Source organism: Suncus etruscus, chromosome 10 (assembly GCF_024139225.1).
Source record: "Suncus etruscus isolate mSunEtr1 chromosome 10, mSunEtr1.pri.cur, whole genome shotgun sequence".
Classification (NCBI taxonomy): Eukaryota; Metazoa; Chordata; class Mammalia; order Eulipotyphla; family Soricidae; genus Suncus; species Suncus etruscus.
The window spans coordinates 37,448,893-37,475,911 of record NC_064857.1 but is presented as its reverse complement, the minus strand read 5'-3'; the positions used below and the strand labels follow the sequence as shown (position 1 = coordinate 37,475,911).

The 27,019-nt window shown below is 48.2% G+C and overlaps 2 protein-coding genes and 1 non-coding gene across 11 annotated transcripts in view; 1 reads left to right on the top strand and 2 right to left on the bottom strand.

Moving 5' to 3' along the window:
* LOC126020739 (farnesyl pyrophosphate synthase-like) overlaps positions 1-22,369 on the top strand; it is a 340,408-nt gene extending 318,039 nt beyond the window's left edge. For 2 of the 6 annotated variants that reach the window (XM_049782296.1, XM_049782293.1), the window contains exons 4-12: positions 9,879-10,038; positions 12,691-12,831; positions 17,349-17,429; positions 17,542-17,664; positions 18,021-18,109; positions 18,213-18,285; positions 20,705-20,782; positions 20,880-21,014; positions 22,120-22,369. In XM_049782296.1, coding sequence (XP_049638253.1) covers positions 9,898-10,038; positions 12,691-12,831; positions 17,349-17,429; positions 17,542-17,664; positions 18,021-18,109; positions 18,213-18,285; positions 20,705-20,782; positions 20,880-21,014; positions 22,120-22,320 — 1,062 coding nt within the window. In that variant the 5' untranslated portion in view covers positions 9,879-9,897 and the 3' untranslated portion in view covers positions 22,321-22,369. Of the gene's footprint in view, positions 1-8,877; positions 8,912-9,614; positions 9,802-9,878; positions 10,039-12,690; positions 12,832-17,348; positions 17,430-17,541; positions 17,665-18,020; positions 18,110-18,212; positions 18,286-20,704; positions 20,783-20,879; positions 21,015-22,119 lie in introns of those variants that run through there. The other 4 variants (XM_049782295.1, XM_049782294.1, XM_049782297.1 and 1 more) reach the window with 3 other exon arrangements.
* Positions 1-27,019, bottom strand: part of RUSC1 (RUN and SH3 domain containing 1) — a 148,123-nt gene that overhangs the window by 97,053 nt on the left and 24,051 nt on the right. The window lies entirely within an intron of this gene.
* On the bottom strand, positions 940-1,101 carry LOC126021662 (U1 spliceosomal RNA). The gene has a single exon (XR_007500157.1). It is a non-coding gene; the product is annotated as a U1 spliceosomal RNA (small nuclear RNA).

Here is a 27,019-nt window from a genome sequence, read left to right as displayed (position 1 = left end):
CAAATGAACTCTGGTAAATGGATGTTATGCATGTTAACCATTTTCCAAATAAACTCTGTCTTCATCTAATGGTACTTTCATTTTATATGGGCTGTCCCTCTTCAGAAAGAGCTAAGGCTGTTTGTTCCTTTTTACTATGATTTTTTTGTCATGGTATTCCCCCTACCATAATATGTCTTTTTTTATTTTGGGGGGGTCACACCTGGCGGTGCTCAGGGGTTACTCCTGGCTCTACACTCAGAAATTGCTCCTGGCAGGCTCAGAGGACCATATGAGATGTTGGGATTTGAACCACTGTTCCTCTGCATGCAAGGCAAATGCCCTATCTTCATAGTATCTCTCCGGCCCCACAAATGAATGTCTTAACAAATCATTTTCTTTTTTTTTTTTTGTTGGTTTTTGGTTTTGGGGTCACACCCAGTGGCGCTCAGGGATTACTCATGGCTCTGTGCTCAGAAGTTGTTCCTGGCAGGCTTGGGGGACTATATGGAATACTGTGATTCAAACTGGGGTCCTTCCTCTGTTGGCTGCATGTAAGGCAAATGCCTTACTGCTTTGCTATCACTCCGGCTCCTAAACAAATCATTTTAAAATTAATTATGTCTTCAAAAATAGTCTAATTGTTTTGTCCATAGATATCTATGGAAAAAAATTAGATGTTCTAGACTATTTGGGGGGGGGGGTCATACCGGCGACGCTCCTGGCTCTACACTCAGAAATTGCTGTTAGCAGACTTTGGGGATTATATGAGATGCTGGGGATCAAACAAGGGTCAGTTCCAAGTCGGCCGCATGCAAGGCAAATGCCCTATTGCTGTGCTATCTCTTTGTCTCCTAGGTGCTCTAGACTCTTACTATAGTGCTCATTATGAGAAAATTTTGGAAACCTATTTTCTTTTTTTTTTTTAAACTTAAGTCTGTTATTATAAACCAAGTCACCAGGGGAGAGCGCGAATGCAGTCCCCACTACCACAAATTATGCAGTCGAGTTTCCCACATTTAGGGAAATCGCAGGGGTCAGCACATCCGGAGTGCAATGGATAAGCCTCGCTCTGGGGAAACCACCTTCGTGATCATGGTATCTCCCCTGCCAGGTAAGTATTGGAAACCTATTTTCAATTTTATTATGTCTGCAATAATGTCCTAACATTTTTGTTCACAATATCCTAAAGAAAAGGAACTTGGATGCTCCTTTTGTTTTGTTTTGTTTTGTTTTTGGGCCACACCCGGCATTGCTCAGGGATTACTCCTGGCTGTCTGCTCAGAAATAGCTCCTGGCAGGCACAGGGGACCATATGGGACACTGGGATTCGAACCAACCACCTTTGGTCCTGGATCGGCTGCTTGCAAGGCAAACGCTGTTGTGCTATCTCTCCAGGCCCAACTTGGATGCTCTTAACCCATAATTCGATGCTATAAATCTAGATTTTTGTTACAGTGTTCAATATAAAATTGTTGCAAAACAGCCCTTAAGATGGCCTTGGATGATGGATGGAGGCCTTTGTTCTTAGGTCCTGGCCACGTGCCTCTATCCTCCATTAACCAACTGGTCTGGGTCCAGGAAAAAGATGGGTATTGAACTCACTCACAGGCAGGCTTCCAGAGAGATAACATCTTTATTGCCCTGGCCAACTGATGTGGCTGATAACCATTTATGCATGCCATTCTTAGCTAGCCCTGCGTCTTACTTCTTTCATCCATATTCCTCCAACCTCCATCCTGGTCAAAGACCAAAAGGGCCAAAAGCCCCTTATCCTCTCTGGTCAAAGCTTATCTAACCTTTCCAAGACTCCTCCCAGGAATGGGCGGGGTCTTGCAGATAAGATCAAGTTACCTGGGGGTGGGGCTACATCTGCCCCCCCCCTTTTTTTTTGTTTTTTCGGGCCACACCTGTTTGATGCTCAGGGGTTACTCCTGGCTAACACTCAGAAATTGTCCCTCGCTTGGGGGGACCATATGGGATGCCGGGGGATAGAACCGCGGTCCTTCCTTGGCTAGCACTTGCAAGGCAGACACCTTACCTCTAGTGCCAACTCGCAGGCCCCATGACCCCCCTTTTTTACATAAAGATAAAAGGCATGTTATGTGGCTTCTGCCTATAGCCAAAGGTGGGTAATATCTCCATAGCAACAATCTTTAAAGTGTAAAATGAATATATTAGCCTATCTTAAAAATAACATTTCTGGGGCCGGGCGGTAGCGCTAGAGGTAAGGTGACTGCCTTGCCTGCCAGAAGAGATTTCTGAGTGCAGAGCCAGGATAACCCCTGAGCACTGCTGGGTATGGCCCAAAAACAAAAAGAAAAAGAAAAAAGCTGATTGTTTTGAGAATGATATACTATCTAAACTATGGCACTTTTACAGCCAAATCTACCTTCATCAGCAATAATTACAAGAAATTAGAAATTTTCCTCTCCTTCCTACCTGTAAGTTTTATATATATGATGTGCTTTGACCTGTTCCTATGTGAGTCAGTTTTACAGCTATAAATTATTGAACAATCTATGTTGATCTGTGTTGGTGGCTGTGTGTGTTTGTGTGTGTGTTTTGTCCATCTTTGTTGCATCACCTTCCCCCTCCCCTGCTTCTCTACAAAACCTTTTCTATGGTTACCCTATGTTCACTTATCCAGAAATTTTTGCCCTCCCTATTAACCCCTTTTATCCCTACAGGTCTATACCCCTTTTGACCTGGAGCACCACCCCACGTCCCCCATTTCCATTTATCAACTCCGTGAACTGCCACCCATGACCTGATTTGGCAGTTTGAGTAGGTCCTGGCTCAAGGACATGTCTTGGCCCATGACTGCAGCCAGCCGCCTCCCTGTTATCTACAGATCATTCACCTGTTGGCTGAAGCAGTAATCCAGATTCTGTCCCCCTCAGACTTAGTCAAAATACATAAGGGTGATGTGTATATTTCTTTAGGTGTATTTCTTTACTATGTATATTATTTTTTGTTTTTTTCTTTTATTCTTCTTTCTTTTTTTCTCAGTTTGGTCTTTTTTTATTATTATTCTCAATGGAAAATAAAACAAAACCCTAAATTGGAGTTGCCAACGAGGTAGTAAGAGATGACACAGGAAACATTCTCTGGCCACAACAGCCCACATTCTAACATTTAACTATCTGAAAGTGGTAAGCAGAGTAACTAGTCTACGTTGGATCAATTTTGAATCTTTTTATAAAAGACGGGTTAAAGTTAGCCAGTAGGCATAAAGCATCAAGATTTTCTGGTAAAATTCTTCAGACGGGGGCCAAAGTGGCGTTGCTCACACTAGCCTAGGACAGACCACAGTTCGATCCCCCGACATCCCATTTGGTCCTCCAGGCCAGGAGCGATTTCTGAGCACATAGTCAGGAGTAACCCCTTGAGTGTCAACGGCTGAGGCCCCAAAAACCAACCAAACAAAAAAATCTTCATACATAATTACAAATTTGCATTTTAGCAAGAAAAGACAGCTGAGGAGGGGGTTAGGGGTAGAAGTTGAGCTCAGCAGTAGAACACATGCACCAAATGTTCTATCCCTGATGCTACTAAATGAGTGACAGAGAGAGAGCGAGCAAGAGAGATGGGGGAGGTAAAACAGACGGCTATCAACTGGTGTCATTTCTACATTCCTGTCCTAATGGTTTTCTATATTCTTCAGAAACATTACCACAAATTACCCTATCATATTAACTTATCCTCTCTCCCTTCCCCAATAAATAAAAGGGATATCAGGGGCCAGAGCGATAGCACAGCAGTAGGGCATTTTCTTTGCATGCGGCTTTTTTCTTTGCACGCAGCTGACGCAGGATGGACCTAGATTCAATCCTCGGCATCCCACATGGTTCCCCAAGCCAGGAGTGATTTCTGAGCACATAGCCAGGAGTAACCCTTGAGTGTCAAAAGTCTGGCCTTCCCAAAAAAATAAATAAAAGAGAAGTCAATACTGTCTAGTGCCACTTGGGAATCTAACAACCTGGAGTCGGCAGGAGGTATGGACAACCTGCTACACTAGCTGAAGGAGAGAATCACATGAGGATCACCTGGATCACAGGAAGGATCACAGAGAAGACCACACAGCTCTTTGTTGCCACGGCATCATAAACCTTTAGGGGAATTCAGCCCACCAGAGGTATCTTTAGATTTTCCTGGTGGGGAGAACTGCAATATCCCCCGCGAGGTTCTTCAAAAGGCTGTGGACGCCTTTTTCCCCTGCATGGATGGTTGAGGAATTGCCAAAGAGATGCTTGGCATTATCTCAGGAATAATTGTGGCCTCTATCAAAAATTACTACGAGAACCCCTTTTATGGATGTATATAAAAGTTCAGACAATGTCTCTTTTTCAAATATGTCCTTGCAGCTGAAGTTTCTGGTAAACAAGGTCGAAATTGACTCTGCTCAGAAAATAGGAAAACACATTTTAGAAGATTTGGTTTCTTCCTGTGCTTGACCTCATAAACAATAGAGCCCAGCCCAGTGAAGATCAAGTTTCTAGATACTTCCTATTTCTTTCTAACCTATGTCTTGCATTTGAGGTTGTTTGTTAAAAACTGCCCTGAAAACAAAAACAAACAAACAAAAAACTGCCCTGAGTGTTACTTTTCTTTAGCCTTTTTTTTTTTTTTTGGTTTTGGTTTTTGGGCCACACCCAGCGGGGCTCAGGGGTTACTCCTGGCTGTCTGCTCAGAAATAGCTCCTGGCAGGCACGGGGGGGGGGGGGGGGGGGTGGGGGTGGGGTGGGGGGGGGGTGGGGGGGGGTGGGGGGTGGGGGGGGGTGGCATATGGGACACCTGGATTCGAACCAACCACCTTTGGTCCTGGATCGGCTGCTTGCAAGGCAAACACCACTGTGCTATCTCTCCGGGCCCCTCCTTTTGCCTTGTTATGGTAAACATCCTTTTCTGCACCTGGGACTGGCTTACCCCTATAAAAACCCCTGTTTGGAAAATAAACTTGCCAAACTCCTGCCAGAAGACGTGTCAATCCCACATACTCTGTGTGGTTTCATTTATTTCATATTTCATATTTTTCCTAATACTAGCCCGGGCAACCCACTCTCCCTGAAGTGAATTCATCGAAATGCCACTGGCGCTTCAAGACAGAAGCCAGTTGCAGCACTTTGTAGTTTTAACAAATACAAACAAGGAACAAGGTGCTTGGGCAGATGTGTTTGAATTACTAATGGGCAACTTCACAAACTAAACTCCTAGTGATAAATAATAATAAAAGCTGGGGCCGGGAAGGTGGCGCTAGAGGTAAGGTGTCTGCCTTGCAAGCGCTACCATAGGATGGACAGCCAATCCCCCGGCGTCCCATATGGTCCCCCCAAGCCAGGGGCAATTTCTGAGCGCATAGCCAGGAGTAACCCCTGAGCGTCAAACGGATGTGGCCCAAAAACAAAAACAAAAATAAAAAAATAATAAAAGTTTCCAAGTGTTCTCCCCTTCTGGGAAGGGTCTACTCTGCAGTCCAAGGTTTTGGAAAGCATTTTTGCCACAGGGTAACATGACTAAGACAAGGACTGTAGTTAGGAAACTGAGTTTTGAAAGGTAAAGGTGCCATTGGAAATCTGGGCAGAGGAAGTTCAGATGTTAGGTTCAGAATTTTCTGTTTTATTTCCAAGCGATCCTGAGTATTTCAAGAAGGACAGCAGAAACCATACAAATGCAAGAGCGTTTATTCCTGGCGCCAGGGGTCACTTGCACCAGAGAGAGAGCTCTCAGAGCAAGGACCCCCTGCCAAATTTAAGCAAGGCTTTTATATGATTTTACAGTAAGCAGTTATCAGTTCATCTTACCCTGCGGTTACACCTGGTTCAACATCAAGCAGTTTATTTTGTGACAGTTTTTTTGCAGCAGAAACAGACCCTCCAGTCTCAATTTCCATAGAGGATGTGGTAAGAACAAGTTTTGCAAGCGACATAGAGGGAGGGGGAAAACCAAAGGGGGAAAACCAGGAGCCCAGAAGCTTCATGTCACGTACCCAGGGCCAGAAGCATGACCTACATTCGGTTTTGGATAGAGCAGAGTTAGGGGCTTAATCTAGGGACTTAATTTCTTTTTCCCTTCATAGGCAGGTGCCGAGAATGATGAATACAGATCTAAGACACAGGACAAGATCCTGGCATGTGGGGAAACAGGATATCTAGTCAACCCACTAGGCCCCAAGGGAAAGAAGAATGGGCAATGTTGCAGCCTCCAACAAGTCTCTAATTTTCACTTTATTTATTTATTTAATTAATTTATTTATTTATTTTGGTTTTTGGGTCACACCTGGCAGTGCTCAGGGGTTACTCATGGCTCTTTGCTCAGAAATTGCCCCTGGCAGGCTCAAGGTACCATATGGGACGCTGTGATTCAAACAATCGACCTTCTGCATGCAAGGCAAACATCTTACCTCCATGCTATATCTCCAGCCCCTAGTTTTCACTTTCAAGTGTATTTGTTTTTCAGACTTCAACAAGACTGCCTCAAGAAGATCGGCTTTCTTTTTTTTTGTTTTTAGGCCACACCTGGTGATGCACAGGGGTTACTCCTATGAGCTCAAATATCGCTCCTGGCATGGGGACCACATGGGATGCTCAGGATTGAACGGAGGTCCATCCTTGGTTATCGAATGCAAGGCACAAACCCCACTGCTTGAGCCACCAGCTTTGTGATGTGAAGTAATGGTAAAGAAAACCTAAGAGAGGGGCCGGCGCAGTGGTGCTAGAGGTAAGGTGTCTGCCTTGCCAGCACTAGCCTAGGATGGACCGTGGTTCAATCCCCGGGCGTCCCATATGGTCCTCCAAGACAGGAGCGACTTCTGAGAGCATAGCGAGGAGTAACCCTTGAGCATTACCGGTGTGGCCCAAAAACAAAAAAAAAAAAAAAAAAAAGAAAAAAGAAAAAAAAGAAAAAGAAAACCTAAGAGAACAGTGCCTATAATGGGGAAGATCCAATATGACCAGAAACTAAAAAAAGAAGAAAGTGGGTGACATCGTAGACACACCTGTGGATCATCAGCCATATCTCCTTCGTGGAGTTGAGTATTGCCACCTCATTCAACCAATAGTAGATGATGGGTTTCTCAACTTGACCCATCTCATTGAGGCCACTGGCTTCCTGAGCCGCCATTAAACCCAAAACTTCTTCACTGCTCTATTATGTATATTTCTTTATGTGCATTTCATTATTGGATGCAGTATTGCCCTATTGGAGTTGTTCAGTAAAAATACTAGGGAGGGGGCTGGAGAGATAGCATGGAGGTAAGGTATTTGCCTTTCATGCAAAAGAATGATGGTTTGAATCCCGGCATTCCATATGGTCCCCTGTGCCTGCTAGGGGCGATTTCTGAGCATAGAGCCAGGATTAACCCCTGAGTGCTGCCGGGTGTGACCGAAAACAAAAGCAAACAAACAAACAAAAAACAAACCCAAAAGCAAAAAAAAACAAAAAAACAAAAAACTAAGCAATATGTGTATCTCTTTATATGTATTTCCTGGGGAACAAGGTTGTTAGTAGACCTATGTATTGGAGGTTATTAAGCATGACATTAAGTGAGGGCGTTACTACTACTTAGCCTCCCTGGTGCTCCAATAGTACCTTGTGGCATTATCCTTTTCCTTTTTATATAGGCCCAATAAAATGGGCATTCTTAGTTCCTGTCCCTAACAGATAGTTTATATGTTAGAGGTTGGCTTTCACCCTAAACATTTGTCACGTTGATTTAACTTAGGGTTCAATTGTTCTGAGTTCAGCCATACACCCCTGAACTTTGGGTCTCGTCATTGGAACCGGCAGGAGCACCACACCAGGAAATGACTTATAATCGAGGCAAGTTTCCAAACTACCCTAGCAATGGCTTGTACCAGGGCAGGTGGCTTCCACGCCACCCTGATGACAACATAGAACCAGTAAAAACTTGCAACTGGGCGGGTTTCCATGTCACGAAACCCTGATGTTGAAATGGAACCAGGACATGCTTTGTGATGGCCTGACAACATAGGACCTGTGAAAAACTCAAGAATTTCAATTACTACTGGTATTTGGGAACGATAATAGATAAAGATTTTATGGAATCAAATAATGGAAAGAGGAGGTGGGGATGGGGCCGGAGAGATAGCATGGAGGTAGGGAGTTTGCCTTTCATGCAGGAGGTCATCGGTTCGAATCCCGGCGTCCTGCCTGCCAGGAGCAATTTCTGAGCCTGGAGCCAGGAATAACCCCTGAGCACTGCCGGGTGTGACCAAAAAACCAAAAAAAAAAAAAAAAAAAAAGAGGAGGTGGGGAGGCGGGAAGAGGGAGAGAGGGAGAGGGAGAGAGAGAAAGCCAGCTTCAGTTTTGAGTCTTTATTAAGTCCTTTAAGTACCTTAAATCTATTAATTTATTATCCCCACTTCACAGGTAGCTTCAAGAAAGCCAACTGCCTGCTCAGAGAAGCTTCCAAGTTAAACAAAGCATAAAGATCTAAATCTAGGACATTTCTTGGCTTTCTCTTCCTGCCATGTTGCCTAGCAGAAAGATGGTGCAAATCCAGTTGTGCAGGAGAGTGACAACACGCGCGAGAGTGGGCAAATTTCCAGCCCGGGATGAGTCCCCATTTGCACCTCTAGTGGCCCCACACTGGGCACACTCTAGGTTCAATCAGTTTTTCCAAACAACGGGAGCTGCTCCTCATTGGCTGCCTGGAACAGGCCCTATGAATGTCTGAGTCGGCGCAGCCAATCAGCGGCCACTACGCCCACTGAGCCCCGCCCACCAAACCCAGTTAGTTTGCGTCGCCCCGTGGCATCAAGGGAGTTGTAGTCCAAGGTGCTATTTCCTGTAGTTAATGCCGGGAGAACGAGAACTACTCGACCCAGAAGGCCGAGCGCCAAGGGTTGTGGAATTTTAGCATCCCCCTGTCGGGCATCGGTGCCACCTGCGGAGCTGCACCCTGGAACAGGTGAGAGTGGCCGCGAACTTGACCTGGGGCTGAGCGGGGTCTGGAGACCTGTCTGGTTTCCTCGTCTTGCGTGTGTGCGTGAAAGAGACATGATCCCCAGGATGCCAGGATTTCACGCAACACAAGGCTTCTAGACTTAGCTCTCCTTTTTTTTTTTTTTTTTTTTTTATTCTTTTGTTTTTGGGTTACACCCGAGGACGCTCAGAGGTGACTCCTGGCTCAGTGCTCAGAAATTATTCTTGGCTTGCGGGACCCTCGGGGACGCCGGGAATCGAACCGTGGTCTGTCCTGGATCACCCACGTGCAAGGCAAACACCCTACCTCTTGCGCCACCGCTCTAGCCTCCTTCTTACTTACTGCTTGGTTCATCTTTCTACCTCCCAGAGCATGTTTTGCCTTTAGGAAATGTGATATAAAGGCCATTTCAGGTCTCACTTGTGAGGTTTTTAAAACTCTGGATTATTCTAGATGCACTCTAGATGCAATCTAAGTGGTGGCAATCCTTCTGGTTCCCTGAAGAAAGAGTTGAGTGATAAGAGGAGAAAAGTTGATGATATTTTAAGCAGAGCGCCATAGTTTGTAGTCCCTTGCACTTCCTTTGGTCTGTAAAGCCTCTCCCCCTGCAAAAGAGGGCTGGGTATTGTAGCTCCAAAGGCAGAGAGAGGTTGGGGGTCGTGGTGGGGTGGCCCGGGGAGTAGGCCACCCCCCAGGATGCCCCTGTCCTGCTGGCTGAGGTCTGTGAGAGTCTTCTTGCTGCCAGCCCCCTACGGGGCATCCCGGGAGAGGTGTCTCAGACTTCTCCGGCGGCCCTCCCTAGGGCACGGGTGCTCAGTGCCGGGGGCCTGGCACACTGTCCGCTGCTGCTGCCAGGCGTGGACAAAGGAGCCTCGGTGAGTGTGGGGGAGTGAGGGGTTCTGGGGAGGGTTGCATTGGCCCGTTTCTTCTGACTTGTCCCCTCTCTCTTCAGATCACTTCCCTCTTCCAGAATGAATGGAGGCAAGAATTCAGATGCAGTTAGCCAAGAGAAGCAGGAATTCCTCCAGTACTTCCCTGAGATTGTTAAGTTGCTGACAGAAGATGACCTGGACCACCCCGAGATAGGAGATGTGATCACCCGTCTCAAGGAGGTGAGGCCACGGGACGTAGGTGGGGTGAAGTGACTATAGGAGCAGCTCTTATGGGATGGTCTTTGGGGGAGCTTGGGCCACCTCTTGGACTTCCTGTTCTGCCTTGTGGTTCTCAGTGAACCTCAAAACAGCTGGGCCTGGGCCAGGATGGAGGCTCCTGGGGTAAAGGCTGTCACCCTTGCTTTCTTTTTTTTTTTAAAGCAGTTTATTTATTGATTGGTTGGTTTTTGGGCCATACTCGGCATCACTCTGGGGTTACTCCTGGCTTTGCGCTCAGAAATCGCTTCTGGCTGGCAAAGGGGACCATATGGGACGCTGGGAATCTAACTGAGGTCTGTCCTGGGTTGGCCGTGTGCGAGGCAAATGCCCTACCGCTGTGCTACCGCTCTGGCTCCAGACCCTTGGTTTCTTGAGGAAGAGAAGTTGGGGGTCCAGAAATCATGAGGGATCCCCTTGGCCAGGACTGTGCATTACCGGTGTCACCTCAGAGACCCCATAAGGAACTACTACCAGTGATCTTACTACCAGGAAGCCTAGTTTTTATTCTTTTGGAGAAACAAGTAAAAGTTTTACTTATTTTATTTTATTTTATTTTATTTTATTGCTTCCTGGCAATACTCAGGGCTTATTTCTGGCTCTGCACTCAAGGATCACCAATGGTGGGCTTGGGGAACCTTATGGGATTGAAATTGAATCAGCCATGTGCAAGCAAGCACTTTCTCTGTGTTTCTGCTCTGCTGAGTAGAACTTTTTTTTTTTATAACTACTTGCTGACTCCCTGTTCTGGGTGGTAACTAGGATGCAGAGATTGGCAACATGGGGATGTAGACAGGGGAAGTCTTCCTAAAATAATTTCCTGTGGAAAGGCAGGAGTGACAGGTTCACTAGAGACACGATTGGTGGGGTTTCACTGGAGTTCCCCTCCAGTGCATGGAGGATCTGGCCAGGAATAGCGTATGGTTGAGCTGAGCACAGGATCTGCATGCAGGAGATCATATTGATCTCAGTGATCATACTGATCACTGAGTCAGATTGCCTGCCTAGGAGAGGGATATTTTTGTTTTTTTTTAAATCGAATCACTGAATTACAAGGTTAAAAAGACATTGCAATTGGGGGCCGGAGAGATAGCATGGAGGTAAAGCGTTTGCCTTTCATGCAGGAGGTCATCGGTTCGAATCCCGGCGTCCCATATGGTCCCCCGTGCATGCCAGGAGCAATTTCTGAGCCTGGAGCCAGGAATAACCCCTGAGCACTGCCTGGTGTGACCCAAAACCCCCCCCCAAAAAAAAAAAAAAAAAACATCAAAAAAAAAAAAAAAGACATTGCAATTGAAGTTCAAGCATACAATATTCTTTTTTTTTTTTTTTTTTTTTTTGGTTTTTGGTTTTTGGGCCACACCCACCGTTGCTCAGGGGTTACTCCTGGCTGTCTGCTCAGAAATAGCTCCTGGCAGGCACAGGGGACCATATGGGACACCGGGATTCGAACCAACCACCTTTGGTCCTGGATCGGCTGCTTGCAAGGCAAATGCCGCTGTGCTATCTCTCCGGGCCCGAAGCATACAATATTCTAATACCACTCTTTACACCAGTGCCAATGTCCCCAGTTTCTCTCCTGCCCCTCACCTTACCTCTGGCAAGCACAAGCCCCTTCACGATTCTTGGTGTTCCCTTCTCAAACTTCTTCCCATGCCCATTCCACTGCTCTTCATTCTGTTACCATGGGACAGTTGACAGTCCCCTAGGAAGTTTCTTTAGTCCCTCATATGAGAGAGATCATTCTAAGCCAGTTTTGCGACTTCTGATTTCACTCCGCATGATCCAGGGAGAGGAATTTTTGTTTTTATTTTTTTTTTTTTTTTTTTTTTTTTGTGGTTTTTGGGTCACACCCGGCAGTGCTCAGAGATTATTCCTGGCTCCAGGCTCAGAAATTGTTCCTGGCAGGCACGGGGGACCATATGGGACGCCGGGATTCGAAGCGATGACCTCCTGCATGAAAGGCAAACGCCTTACCTCCATGCTATCTCTCCGGCCCCTTGTTTTTATTTTTGTTTTTGCTTTTGGGCCACATCCAGAGGTGCTCAGGGGTTACTCCTGGCTCTGTGCTCAGAAATTTTCCTGGCAGGTTTCAGGACCATATTGGATGTTGGAGATGAACCGTAGTCAACTGTGTACAAGGCAAAAGTTCTATTGACTGCTATTACTCTGGCCCAAAGGGAGAGAAATGTTTTAATGTTATTTATTTATTTATTTGGTTTTTGGGCCACACCTGGCAGCACTCAGATTGAGAAGGCAGCCCAGGAGAAGCACTTTTCTTTTTTTTTTTTTTTTTTTTTTGGTTTTTGGGTCACACCTAGCAGTGCTCAGGGGTTACTCCTGGCTATGCACTCAGAAATTGCACCTGGCAGGCACGGGGGACCATATGGGATGCTGGGATTCGAGCCAATGACATTATACATGCAAGGCAAACGCCTTATCTCCATTCTCTCTCTCTCTGCCCCCTGGAGAAGCACTCTTCTAACTGTGGTCCAAGATTGGGGGGAGAAGCCAAGGGGAGGAGGGATTCATGTTGCATGGTGGGAGGGGCCAGGAGGACTGTATCCTGGGTCCTCTGTGTCCCCATCTTTCCCTTACTCCCCTTTGCCTCCGCAGATCCTGGAGTACAACACGCTTGGGGGCAAATACAATCGGGGCATGACAGTGGTGGCCGCCTACCGGGAGCTGGTCGGGCCCAAGAAGCAAGATGCCAAGAATATCGAGCGTGCCCTCACTGTGGGCTGGTGTGTGGAACTGGTGAGAGGCATGGGTGAAGGGCTGAAGGGCAGGCTCATGGTGCCCTGGGGTGGGGTGGGGTGGCAGAGCCTGAACATCCTTTGAGGGGTGGTTTTCTGTTGCCCTGCTAGGCTACAATAGAGGCTGCTTCACACGGTAATGACAAGGGGTGACAGATGTGGGGATGCTCTTTGGAGTGACAGTTATTTGCTAATGAGTGGTGGCACAGCCTTACAGCTGGGAGAGGGGTGTTGCCTCTTTCCTCTCACAGAGGACAGCCAGCTATTGGCCACCTTCCAGGAAAGCAGTCTTCCTTGGAGATCGAGAACTGGCACAGGGCCTGGAGTACAACTTGGTTTTGCATACAGCCAGCCATGCCTGGCCACCATGGGTTTGACCCTGGTGATCTTCCACTCTGCAGGACTCTCAGAGTACCAAATCCTTGGTGCCTGATTGAACTACAGGTACTCTTGGCCTAGAATCTCAGGGAAGAACCCCTCCTCCAAAAAGAGAACTGGAACTCACTAGGTAGATTTTTGTGTTTGAGATTGTTTTTGTTTTGGGCCACACCTGGTGACGCTCGGGGGGGTTACTCCTGGCTATGCACTCAGAAATCACTCCTGACTTGGGGGACCATATGGATGATGAGGGATCGAACCATGGTCTGTCCTAGGTTAGTGCATGCAAGGCTAACGCCCTACTGCTTGTGCCACCACTCTGGCCCCTCACTGGGTAGATTTTGAAAATGTTTTAAAATGAAGTTCCCTAAATTTCACAAAGAAGACATTTCCCTGAGCACTAGAGAGCCAGTATAGGAGTTGCATTTTCTTGCCTGTGGCTGACTCTGTGATGCCCTTCTCTTCACAGTATCCTCTGAGTACTGACAGGAGTGAATTCTGAGCACAGACCTAGGATAGGCCTGAGCACTGCTGGGTTGGCTGTCTCCCCACCCACAGTAACAAAAATAATAGATAAGGGGCTGGAATGGTGGTGCAGCGGTAGGGCATTTGCCTTGCACGTGGCTGACCTAGGATGGACCGTGGTTAGATCCCCCAGCATCTGAGTGCATAACCAGGAGTAACTCCCAAGCATCACGGGTGTGGCCCAAAAAGAAAAAATATAAAGATGCCCCACAAATGCCCCAATTTCTAGCATTGCTGGTAAAATTGCTATTGGTCCAGATTCTTGCATACAACAATTGGTGTGAGTGGGTTAGGTTCCTTAGTGACAATTTGTTTGCTTTTTTCAATGTTCTGTTTCTGCTTTTCTCCAGGCTTCCTGTTTCCTATTCCCAACTCACTTGGCCCTGAATGTGTCTGGTTCTGGCCCTAGTGGGATACAGAGAACTGGGCTCCAGGATGGTTGAAGGCACTGTGCTCAGAGAAGGGCTCCAGGTTCTGCAGTGCTGAACAAAGCTCTGGGGCTGGGGTGTAGGGCCTGCAAATGCAGTCCTTCCAGGCCACTGCTCTGCCCTGGTTGCACCCTTCCTTCTGGATTTTTCTCAGCTGTGTTAAACTCGATCACTCTTGGTGTGGCTATGACTTCCAGAATGCTCCTATTGTTCAAACTCCTTGACTCTGTTCTATTTTCTTTACATTTCTCCTTCTTTTTCTTCTACCTCTTATTTTTCAATTTCAGTATTCACTTCCTAAGAACAAGGACATTTGCCTATTGCTCTTCCACAGTTTCAACTCTCTTTCTTTGGATGCAACCACAAGATGTCGTAGCTTATAAATCAAAGGAATTTGCTGCTCACAGTTCGCAGGCTAGGAATCCAAGCAGAAGGCCCTGCACACTGGGTGAGGGCTGCTTCCTGTTCTTCTTGATAGGGAGGAATGGTAAGAGTTGCATTTTATATATATTTTGGGAGTGGTCACACCTGGCAGCGCTCAGGGGCTACTTCTGGCTCTATGCTCAGAAATCGTCCCTGGCAGGCTCGGGGGACTATATGGGATGCTGGGATTCTAACCACCATCCTTCTGCATGCAAGGCAAAAGCTTTCCCTCCATGCTATTTCTCCGGCCCCTGGAAAAACAAGAATTTTTAGTGGTGGTGAGCGAACTTAGGGCCTCAACTCTGTGAAGTGTTATCTATTCCTGAGATCCTAACTCACCTTTCTGACTTCAGAGCCTGGAAGAATGGCTCTGAATTCAGTCTGGAACTGCCCTGATTATTTCCTTGTGATTACAAGCAGCTAAACAGATAGAAACATAGGTTAAAAAGCTAGGGCACATAGAAAGCTATGTGGGGGGAAACTGAGTACTTGCTTTGTATGCAGGAGTTTGGGTTTCTGTTTCAGCACTGTCCTTAGCCCGAGCAGAGAGTAACCCAGAGCTACAGCCGGTGCACCTAGCCCCTTCTTCCCAAAATAACACTTTGTGGTGATGTGGTATTCCATTACTTCCCAATATAGAACAGACCTGTGAAGATTATTTAAACAACGACAATTGGGGCTTCATGGGCTATGCATGCTGTGGAGACTGGGGTACTGGCAAGTGTTGCTTGGTGCCATCCCTGAGCAACCACTGGGGTGTGACCCCTCAACCCAAAACAAATAAAACCCAATGCAAAGATCCCCCTGTAGATGTCTCACCTTTTCTGGGGCAACAACGTGGCTGAGAGGTCAAGGTCATGCCTTCTACGTGTGAGGCTCTGAGTTCAATCCCTGGCACTGCTACAAATAAAGAATTCTGATCACAGGGGGCTGGAGAGATAGCACAAAAGATAGGACATTGGCTCTGCATGCCGACCTGAGACAGACCCGAGTTTTCGATTCCCGGCATCCCATATATGTCCCCCTCCCCGCCCCCAGTGCCAGCCAGGAGCTATTTTTGAGCCTGGAGTCAGGAGTAACCCCTGAGTGCTGCTGGATGTGACCCAAAAACAAAAAAAAAAAAAACAAAAAAAAAGAAAAAGAAAAATAATTCGGATCACAATCATGTAGAGCCAAGCGCAACCCCTGAGCATTGCTGGGTATGGCAAAAACAAACTAACAAACAGTAGAACCCCAATAAGCTTTTCTTCTTCATCCCTGGGAGGTGCAAGTCTGGTCTGGCTTTTCCAAAAGTCTTCTTAAGTGTGAAGTCTTGGAATCTTCCCTGGAGTTCTTGGCAAGAGAATACAGATGTTTCCTCATCTCTCTGATACCAAGGGTTATCTGGGGGCTGCCTGACTTCTGTTTGTGAGTGCCTTTTGTGTGGTGCTGAGGAACAAACTAAGTCTTATACTTGCAACGCAGGTGCTCTACCTAGCTTTACCCCTGCCCTATTTGCTTTGCCTTGGGGTCATTCAGGCCTTGCGTAGCAGCCATTCCTGGCTCGTGCTCCAGGATATGGTATTGGAAGTAAACCAGTGTGTTGGCTGTCGTTGCTGACTAGACAATCCCTTTTTTCTGTTTTATTTTTTGGTTTTGGAGTCACTCCCAGCAGCACTCATGGGTTACCTTTGGCTCTATGCTCAGAAATTGCTCCTGGCAGGCTTGGGGACTATATGGGACGCTGAGATTCGAACCAGGGTCGTCTGGGTTGGCTACATGCAAAGTAAATGTCCTACAACTGTGCTATTGCTCCGGCTCAGAAAAGCACTTTAATGTTCATACTGTCTTGTCTCCTGGGCCTCTCTTGCTTTATTTTGTTTGTTTGTTTGTTTGTTTGTTTTAAATTAGGTCAATTTTCTGGTAGACTGGCTGCCAGGGTAGCATGGGTATTTCTGATAATAAATCATTTTATGACAAGAAGTGACAGTAAAGGATGGTCAGATTGAACAAATCTAGAAGCAGCTGGAGGCAGGGATAGCAGGAAGTAGTGGGGTGGGCATGGTCATAATCCTGGCATGACTGGAAGCAGCGGTAAGTTGAGCCAAGCACCACTGGGTGTGGCTGCCCAGGCTCTCCCCAGCACAGATTCAAAACTGCTCCAGGGGTAAGGTGATGTTCCCCATTACTCTCTGCTCTCAACATTGAAAGTTTTTTGTGGGGCCAGAGATGTGGCGCTAGAGGTAAGGTTTCTGCCTTGCAAGTGCTAGCCAAGGAAAGACCGAGGTTTGATCCCCCGGCGTCCCATAGGGTCCCCCCAAGCCAGAGGCAATTTCTGAGTGCTTATCCAGGAGTAACCCCTAAGCATCAAAACGGGTGTGGCCCGAAATACAAACAAACAAAACACACACACACAAAAAGAAAGTTTTTTGTTTGTTCTTTGTTTTGGGGCCACATGCAGTGATGCCCAGGGGTTACTTCTGGCTATGGGCTTAGAAAGTGCTCCTGGCTTGGGGGACCATATGGGACACTGGGGGATCGAACTGCGGTCCGTCCTAGGCTAGCACATGCAAGACCTACCACTTGAGCTACTACTCAGGTCCCACCACTGAACGTTTTAATCGCACTTTGTAGTTGGGAAACCTGAGCCCAAAGAGGCCTGAGAACTCTCCAGAAGGCTATAACACACTGAGGCAACCTCAGACCACCCTGCTGGCATAGCACAGGTAACTACTGTCACTGGTAGAAGGGATAAGCAGCCTGGGGTTCTTCTTCCATCTTCTAGTTCCAAACTTTCTTCCTCATGACGGATGATATCATGGATTCGTCCATAACTCGCCGGGGGAAGCTCTGTTGGTATAAGAAGGTAAAGTGGGGGTGAGCCTGGAGACTTCCTAAAGCCATGGGAATTTGTTAAGTGCCAAGCCTGGGTCTGGTCTGGGCTGCTACCTACCTTGTTTCCTCTATACCCGGGACAGCCGGGCATAGGTCTGGATGCTGTGAATGATTCTCTGATGGTGGAGGCCTGTATCTATTGTCTGTTGAAGCGCTGCTGCCGGGATCAGCCCTATTACCTGAACCTCATTGAACTCTTCCTAGAGGTTCGTTGCAGGCTCTTGTGGTCACAGTAGATCAGACAGCCAGGTCTTCCTGGAAGGGGAGGAAAGTGAGGAAAGGACTTGGCTTTGGGTCCATAGTGGACTGGCCGCCGTGGTGGCAAGGAGGCATGGCCTGATACTTGGAGGGGAGGAGAGAGGAGAGAGACAAGACAGAGAGGTAGAGAGAGAGAGAGAGAGAGAGAGAGAGAGAGAGAGAGAGAGAGAGAGAGAGAGAGAAAGAGAGAGAGCGAGCACGCAATTGGCCTAGGATCTCATCCTGTCAGTCCTGCTGCCCTCCTGACTTTGCCCAGTGTTTAGTAAAAAGGGATGAGGAGTTCACAGACCATCTTTCTTTTTAGATGAACTATCTGACTACAGTTGGGCAGACTCTAGATGTCATGACAGCCCCACAGGACAGCGTGGATCTTGGAAGATTCACCGAAAAGAGGTGAGAGGGGCAGAGCGAACCACATGAACAATATGATATGTGTATATGAAGGGGTGTCTCATTGGGCTTTGCCTCCTGAGGGGTTCTCTTCTTCCCTGCTCAGGCAAAAAGACATTGCCGTATACAAGACTGCCTTCTTCTCCTTCTACCTTCCTGTGGCTGCTGCCATGTACATGGTTAGTACACGCTCTCTGTCCCACCGTCAGTATGGAGAATATAGCTTGGCTTGGGCCAGTAGCTCATTGAGTAGAACAGTGACTAGAAGTTACTTCTTAGTCTTCTTCAGAGTGAATCTGCACTTTGTGCTGGAGACATGTGCAAAGAGCTGAGTGCAGGTTTGCATGCAGGAGTTCTAGGTTCTGTGCCTGGGAAATCCCCACTACCCCAATACAACAGCAACTACAAACACTCCACTTCAGCCTTGTAAAAATGATCTGCAATTTTTATTTTATTTTATTTTATTTTTTTGGATTTTGGTTTTTGGGTCACAAGCAGCAGCACTCAGGGATTACTCCTGGCTCTATGCACAAAAAAGTCGGACCATATGGGATGCCAGGATTTGAACCACTGACTTTCTGCATGCAAGGCAAATGCTTACCTCCATGGTATCTCTCTGGCCCGATGACCTGCAATTTTTAGTGATGGACAGTACTAGGGGTTGTACCTCCTGTACCTGAATGGAAAGAATCTCAAAGAGTGAATTCTGAGGTTCAGGGCGGTGGTGTGAGCAGTAGGGAGTTTGCCTTGCTCGGGCTAACCTAGGACTGACCACAGTTTGACCTCCAGCATCCCATATGGCCCCCCACGCCATGACCGATTTTTGTGCGCATAACCAGGAGTAACCCCTGAGCTTCACCAGGTGTGACCCTAAAACAAAAACAAAAAGTGAATTCTGGTGTAGAAGGCAGAAAGTACATTTGAAGGCAGTTCATAGAATATAGTGTTGACTCTTGGGTCGCTGAGGTGGCGCTAGAGGTAAGGTGTCTGCCTTGCAAGCCCTAGCCATGTAAGGACCATGGTTCGATCCCCCGGAGTCCCATATAGTCCCCTCAAGCCAGGGGCGATTTCTGAGCGCTTAGCCAGGAGTAACCCCTGAGCATCAAATGGGTGTGGCCCCCAAAAAAAACAAAAACAGAATGTAGTGCTGACTTTGATCTTTCTTTTCCATGTCTCCTTTTCCTTGTGAAAGTTTGAAATGGCACAAAAGATTAGCATGGGGGGACAGAGAGATAACATGGGGGTAAGGTGTTTGCCTTTCATACAGAAGGACGGTGGTTCGAATCCCGGTATCCCATCTGGTCCCCATGCCTTCCAGGGCCGATTTCTGAGTATAGAGCCGGGAATAACCCTGAGCACTGTGGATGTGAACCAAAAAACAAACAAACAAACAAAACATTTGTGTTGTGTATGTAAACATTTTATGGGATTATTATGTTTGTTTTTTTGTTTGTTTGTTTGTTTTTGGTTTTTGGGCCACACTTGGCGGTGCTCAGGGGTTCCTCCTGGCTGTCTGCTCAGAAATAGCTCCTGGCAGGCACGGGGGACCATATGGGACACTGGGATTCGAACCAACCACCTTTGGTCCCGGATTTGCTGCTTTCAAGGCAAACGCTGCTGTGCTATCTCTCCGGCCCGTGGGATTATTATGTTACTGACCCTACCCTGATCGGTGATTGTTCCCTACCCTAGGGTGTGACCTGGCATTCTGCCCCCACTGCCCCCCAATGCTTTACATTCTTTCCAAACATTCCACGTTAGCCTGTATCTAACACAACCTTAACAGCTCCTGTGTTGAAGTTGTCCAGAACATCCCATTAGGGACTACCTAGATGCCATCGGCGAATTTCTCAGGCTTGCAATTAGTGGTCTGCATTGTTTCATGGCCATCTGGCATGTATTCAAGTTACAGTTCAACTAGAGGACAGGCTTACAGCATAATGGCTGCTGTAGTCTAAAATGGCAGTGCTCATGTCAAGCTTCTGCAAGGAAGCACTGGCTCCCAACAAGGTCTTACTTCTGGCTGCACTCGGGAATTACTCTTGGCGGGCTTGGGGAAACCATATGGGGTACTGGGGGTTGAACTCGAGTCAGCTGCATAAAAGGCAAATACCCTCCCTACCTGCTGTATTATCTCTCTAGCTGTAGTCAGAACTTTCTAAATCAGGGATGGAGTGTGAGTTCAGTGGCAGATAAGGCATTTACCTTTCATGTGACTGACCCTATTTGATTCCAAGCACTGCCTGTGGTCACCACTACAGGCATGATTTCTGAGTGCAGAGTCAGGAGTAACCTCTGAGCATTGTGGGTGTGACCCAAACAAACAAACAAACAAAAAAAAAAACAAATAAAGCAAGATTCCTAGATTGTGGTATCGAGGAATAGCTGTTTTCTCTTTGGCTGTGCTGTGTCTCTAACCAGGGTCTCAACATGTACCACTAGAGCTCTACCACAAAGCTACATCCCTGGCCCTGATCCAGGGATCTTTGAAAGGAGAGGAGACATGACTTGGGGACTGTACAAGGGTGTGGCACAATGGGAGAGGACAGGGAGGAAAGGGCAGGTGCCTTTGGCTGAACAGATCCTTTTCCACTGTAGGCAGGCATTGACGATGAGAAGACTCATGCTAATGCCAAGAAAATCCTCCTAGAGATGGGAGTGTTCTTTCAAATCCAGGTAAGTAGTGCCAGGCACTGGCAGAGAGTGGGTGCCAGCTTCCTTCTCAGAGGCTCATCAGACCCCCATTTCTGTATTTCCACCCCACCCTCACCAGGATGATTATCTGGACTTCTTTGGGGACCCCAGTATGACGGGCAAGATTGGCACCGACATTGAGGACAACAAATGCAGCTGGCTGGTGGTCCAGTGTATGCAGCAGGCCTCGCCAGAGCAGCGTCAGATCCTACAGGTGCCCAGACTGCTAAGGATGGGGACCAGAACATGACCAGGAACAGAAATGTTGGGCCCAGAGAGATAGCACAGCGGTGTTTGCCTTGCAATCAGCCGATCCAGGATCAAAGGTGGTTGGTTCGAATCCCGGTGTCCCATATGGTCCCCCGTGCCTGCCAGGAGCTATTTCTGAGGAGAGCCAGGAGTAACCCCTGAGCACCGCCGGGTGTGGCCCAAAAAACAAAAACAAACAAAAACAACAACAACAAAAAAAAAAGAACAGAAATCTTGGGCATTGTCAGGGACTTTGAGATTATAATTTGTGTGACAGTGTCGTAGTACAGTACGAGGAAGTGGCCAAACCTCCAATATCCGAAACCTCTTGGCATAAAATATTTCAGGCCCAACATTTCATTTTGTTGTTGTTAGGCCACACCATGTGGTACTTAGAGGTTACTGCTGGTGCTTCCTCTTAAAAAAAAAAATCAAGGGGGGCCGGAGAGATACAGCGGTAGGGCGTTTGCCTTGCATGCAGGTCGGTGGTTTGAATCCCGGCATCCCATATGGTCCTCCGAGCCTGCCAGGAGTGATTTCTGAGAGTAGAGCCAGGAGAAACCCCTGAGCGCTGCCAGAAATGACCCAAAGAACAACCCCTCCCAAAATACTCCTAGTAGGCTCTGGATACCATATGGGATACCAAGGATTGAACCTGGGTTGGCCACGTGCAAGGTAAGTGCCATACCTGCTGTGTTATTGCTCTGGCATAGGATGCCCAACATTTCAATTGCATCAAACGTTGAGAAGTGGGGCTAGAGAAAAAGGCTTCAAGCCCATTGGGCCACTTGAAATTAACTGAAGAGTGAGGTAGGTGGATAGCGCAGTCAGTAAAGGATGCTAGGGTTGGGTCCTCAGCATCCCCTGTGGTTCCCTGAACACCCCCAGGAGTGAATCCTGAGTGCAGAACCAGGAGCAAAGGACTAAGAACTTCCGGGTGTTACATCCCCCCCGCCCCCCAATTGACTGGAGGGAGAGCCAAGGGAGACAGACATCGACAGGAATTGAAGAGGAGAGTGGAGGGTTCTGGAATGAGGCTAAGTCCGTTTCCTACCCTGAATCCCTTTCAGGAAAACTATGGGCAGAAGGATCCCAAGAAGGTGGCTAAAGTGAAGGCGCTCTATGAGGACATGGATCTGCGCGGCGTGTTCACACGGTATGAAGAAGACAGCTACAATCGCCTTGTGAGCCTCGTGGAGAAGGATGCGAAGCCCCTGCCACCGAGCATCTTCCTGGGGCTGGCACAGAAGATCTATAAGCGCAGAAAATGACCTAGGGTGCATGGCGGGGAAGCCCTCAATAAATAAATTATTGTGTAAACTTGTGTTTCCATCCTGCTGTTCTGCCAGGGGTCTTTTTGGAGAACAGGGCTGGGTGCATGGCCACGGGGCTGGACAAAAGCCCAGCCCTCGTGGTGCATCCTCAGGAGCCCCCAAAGCTGTGAGCTGCAGGAGTGGGGCGGAGAGCAGGCTCCAAAGTCGCAGCCCAAGCCTGTCTGCAAGAGCCAGGCGTTGTCCCTAAAGCCTGGGCCTCCCTCTGGAGCACTGCAAGGCCTCTGGGAGTCTCTCGGCCCCACCCCACAAGGACTCATGGAGTGGCCCCAAGACAAAGTGGAGGTGCTGTATGTGGGAGCAGGGAGGTGGCCTTGACGTCAGGCGGGTGTTGTATTACATAATTAACGATGGGGCTGGATGGCGATGGATTTCTTTTTGCCACTCCAGGCCACGTGGCTCAGCAACCCCCATGCAACCGGCGGGTCCCAGGTTAGGCGAATGGCGGAATCAGACTCACAAGCAGGCAGACCTCAGGAAGCATTATCTTTATTCATGCCCTAGCCACCACGTGTGTGTGGCCTACTCATAACCTTTCAAGCATTCAGCCATTTTAGGCTTGCCCTGCGTCTTATTTCAGCCATCTTCAGGGCCAAAGGAAACGGCCAAAAAGGGCCCGAATTCCCTCAGTTCCAGCCTTATCTATCTTTTCCAAGACCCCTCACAGGAATGGGAGGGTCTTGCAGGTAAGGTTACACCTACTATTCAATTTCCAAGACCCCTCCCAGAAATGGGTGGGTCTCAGGTACACTACATTTCCTCCTTTTCTTTTTTTTTTTTTCTTTTTTTTTTTTTTGTGGTTTTTGGGTCACACCCGGCAGTGCTCAGGGATTATTCCTGGCTCCAGGCTCAGAAATTGCTCCTGGCAGGCACGGGGGACCATATGGGACGCCGGGATTCGAACCGATGACCTCCTGCATGAAAGGCAAACGCCTTACCTCCATGCTATCTCTCCGGCCCCATTTCCTCCTTTTCTTAATATTTTTATGCACCAACGTAATAGAGTGAAAATTAATATACCAGCCCTTTTCAAAAACATAACATTTCTGCAAAATATACTATACACCTGTAACCTAAAATTCTATTAATGCTTTTTTACCAAGCACTATTTTGGAACTTTTATGTTCCTATACTTTTAAACTATATTCCTGGACCCAAGAAAACAGTGAATATGGTGAAATTTCTGCTCTTCTGTTTGATTTTGGCTCTTTTCGGGTGCACTGAGCCCAAAACCCTGGGCCACATGCAACAATGTTCAAAGATGGCCGTGACCCCTTCTAGGGGAAGAAGGGCAACTGAAAGAAGGGAGGTGGAAGCTTGCATCACCTCCAGCCCAGGCCCAGGCCCAGAACTGAAACTTTGTTACAAGAAACAAAAACCTCGGCCTCTTCAAAAACTGATTAAAAGTCTAAATTGGAAACGGAGGAGAAAAAAGACTATTGAAAATGGACTGGTTTTCTGAAAATGACCTTTGGCTTGAATTTGGATTTCGACTTTAAAAACTTCGGACTGGGGCCGGCGAGGTGGCGCTAGGGGTAAGGTGTCTGCCTTGCAAGCGCTAGCCAAGGAAAGGACCACGGTTCGATCCCCCGGCCAAGGAAAGGACCACGGTTCGATCCCCCGGCGTCCCATATGGTCCCCCCAAGCCAGGGGCAATTTCTGAGCGTGTAGCCAGGAGTAACCCCTGAGCATCTAACGGGTGTGGCCTGAAAAACCAAAAAAAAAAAAACAAACTTCGGACTGGACTTTTACAACTCTGAACATCCAAAAGCACCCTGTAAAGGTGTGGCCGAAAACTTGCTTGCTAAGTGCCGCCCGAAGGGAAAAAGCGGTGAAAAGCTCCTATCAGCCCAGAAGCAGAAACGCCTCAGCTCAGCTCAGCTCTGCTCCAAAAAAGCGGAAAAGCTGCAAGCCTGAACAGCGCGAGCGAACCGGCCTGCAAAAAGTTTACAGAAGCCACGTGGTGAGATCAGCGTGAAACAAATTAATCATCTGAACTATTAACTTTAGGTGTAGGAACTAAGCGGGTAGTCATATATTTCACTCATAGTTGGTGATGGGATAAGTTTTAGTGAGTTAGTGGTTTAAAAAAAAATTAGGGGGCCCGGAGAGATAGCACAGCTGCATTTGCCTTGCAAGCAGCCGATCCAGGACCAAAGGTGGTTGGTTCGAATCCCGGTGTCCCATATGGTCCCCCGTGCCTGCCAGGAGCTATTTCTGAGCAGACAGCCAGGAGTAACCCCTGAGCACCGCCGGGTGTGGCCCAAAAACCAAAAAAAAAAAAAAAAAAAAAAAATTAGGAAGGTAATACAGTTCAGCCCATTTAAACATCTGATTTCTTTTTTTTTTTTTTTTTGGTTTTTTGGGCCACACCCGTTTGATGCTCAGGGGTTACTCCTGGCTATGTGCTCAGAAATCGCCCCTGGCTTGGGGGGACCATATGGGACGCCAGGGGATCGAACCGTGGTCCTTCCTTGGCTAGCGCTTGCAAGGCAGACACCTTACCTCCAGCGCCACCTACCCGGCCCCTAAACATCTGATTTCTAACCACCTGCATCTTTGTCTTAGTCATTTTCTTTATAATTTAAATGTGTTTTGTTGTCTTTCATAGTTAATATTTTCAATTGCAAAATGTTTTACTGTGTATTTTAATGTACTTAGCCTGTTTTTAAAATGTATGTTATGCATGTATGCTAAAGTACTTGTGTATAGGAAAGGTATAGGAACAATAAAGTTCCCCCAATATAGTTTAAAAGTATAGGAACATGAAAGTTCCGGAATAGTGCTTGGTAAAAAAAGCATTAATAGAATTTTAGGTTACAGGTGTATAGTATATTTTGCAAAAATGTTATGTTTTTTAAATAGGGCTGGTATATTAATTTTCACTTTATTACGTTGCTGCATGAAAATATTAACCCACCTTTGGCTAAAGCTGGAGTCAAAATTACAAAAGGCTCTTTTTATATTTCAAAAAAGGAGGAAATGTAGGGTACTTATCTGAGACCCACCCATTTCTGGGAGGGGTCTTGGGAACCGGATAATAGGTGTGACTTTACCTGCAAGACCCGGCCCATTCCTGGGAGGGGTCTTGGAATAGGTAGATAAACCCGGAAGCCAGGGGATTAAGGGTCTTTGCCTTTTGGCCCTGCTGGGAGCTCTGAGGAAGATGGCTGAAAGAGTTTAGACGCAGGGTAGCCTGGAATGGCTGAATGCTTAAAAGGTTATGAGATAGGCCACACACACGTGGTGGCTAGGGCATGAATAAAGCTGATGGTTCCTAATGCCTGCCTGTGAGTCTTGATTACGCGGATTACCTGGGCCTGGAACCCGCCGGCTGCATGGGGGTTGCTGAGCCACCTGGCCTGGGATGGCAGACAGAGAAATCCACCTCCATCCATCGCCATCCAGCCCCATCATTAATTATGTAATACAACAGGCGGGGAGTAGGATCTTGGCTATATACACCCTCCAGTCCTACAGGAAGGGTCACAGCTGCATGGGGCGGGTAGTGCTGTCGCCCTTCCCCAACTTAGAGCTGGAAGGGGCCGCGGGGAGCCCTGGAGCTGTCCTTACCGCACTGCACCGGGAGCTGGAATGCTTGCTTGCCTGGCCAGGACCTTGGTGAGCGGCCTTGGGCCAGCAGGTGCCAATAGATGGATGGGAGAGTAGATAGGAGGGAGGAATAATGAAGGGGTGCAGGTGTGCAGGTGAGGCCAGAGCAGAGCAGATGAGGGGTCTCCCTGGGGACTGCAACGTCGCCAGAAACCAGAGCCACGGACGGGGCTTATGAGGGGGTCTGCGGACCCATACTCACCACCTGCAGGCCTGCAGCAGGCCAAGGGTCCTTTCCATGCACTTGCAGTCAGCCCGATCTCCCCCAGGCCCACCCAATCCTCCTCCCTAGTCCTGCTTTCAGAGCATCTGGGCGGGGTCCTCTTCCATCCTTTCTTTGCAAGTGAGGGGCAGGCTGGTGGGGTGGGGAACTCAGGGCACTGCGGCAGATGACGCCAGGGTGGAGGGTCCCTCCTGGGCCGCAGCACTTCCTCGGACACCCAGGGCGCAGCCGCGTTCTCCCACCCTCCCGCCCCGTGCCATCCCAGGGGGTTCCACCCGCAGACACTGCAGTGGAAACTGGGGCCAATCGATGGCCGTGGGCAGAGCCGCTGACATGTCTTCGCGAGCCCCGGCGCCTCTCTAGGGCCCAATCCGGCGGCCCATCACCTCGGTGTCCTTCCCAAACCATCTGCCCCCTCACCGCTGGCTTCCCTCCTCCTTGTCTTCTAGATCTCCCTCTCCGCAGCAGCCCGGTAGGCGCGGATGTGACAGGCCCCCCGAGCCTCACCCCGTTGTTCAGAGGCCAGCCTTCGCCGCAGCGGGCACCATGCTGTCCCCTCAGCGGGCTTTGCTGTGCAACCTCAACCACATCCACCTCCAGCACGTCTCCCTGGGCCTGCACCTGTCCCGCCGGCCGGAGCTCCGGGAAGGAGCCCCCCTGAGCACCTCCCCGCCTCCAGGGGACACCGGGGGCAAGGAGGGCCGAGGCCCGTGCGGCGGGGCCCTGGTGGACGCCAACTCCAACAGCCCCGCCGTGCCCTGCCGATGCTGCCAGGACCACGGGCCGGCTCTGGAGAACCGGCCC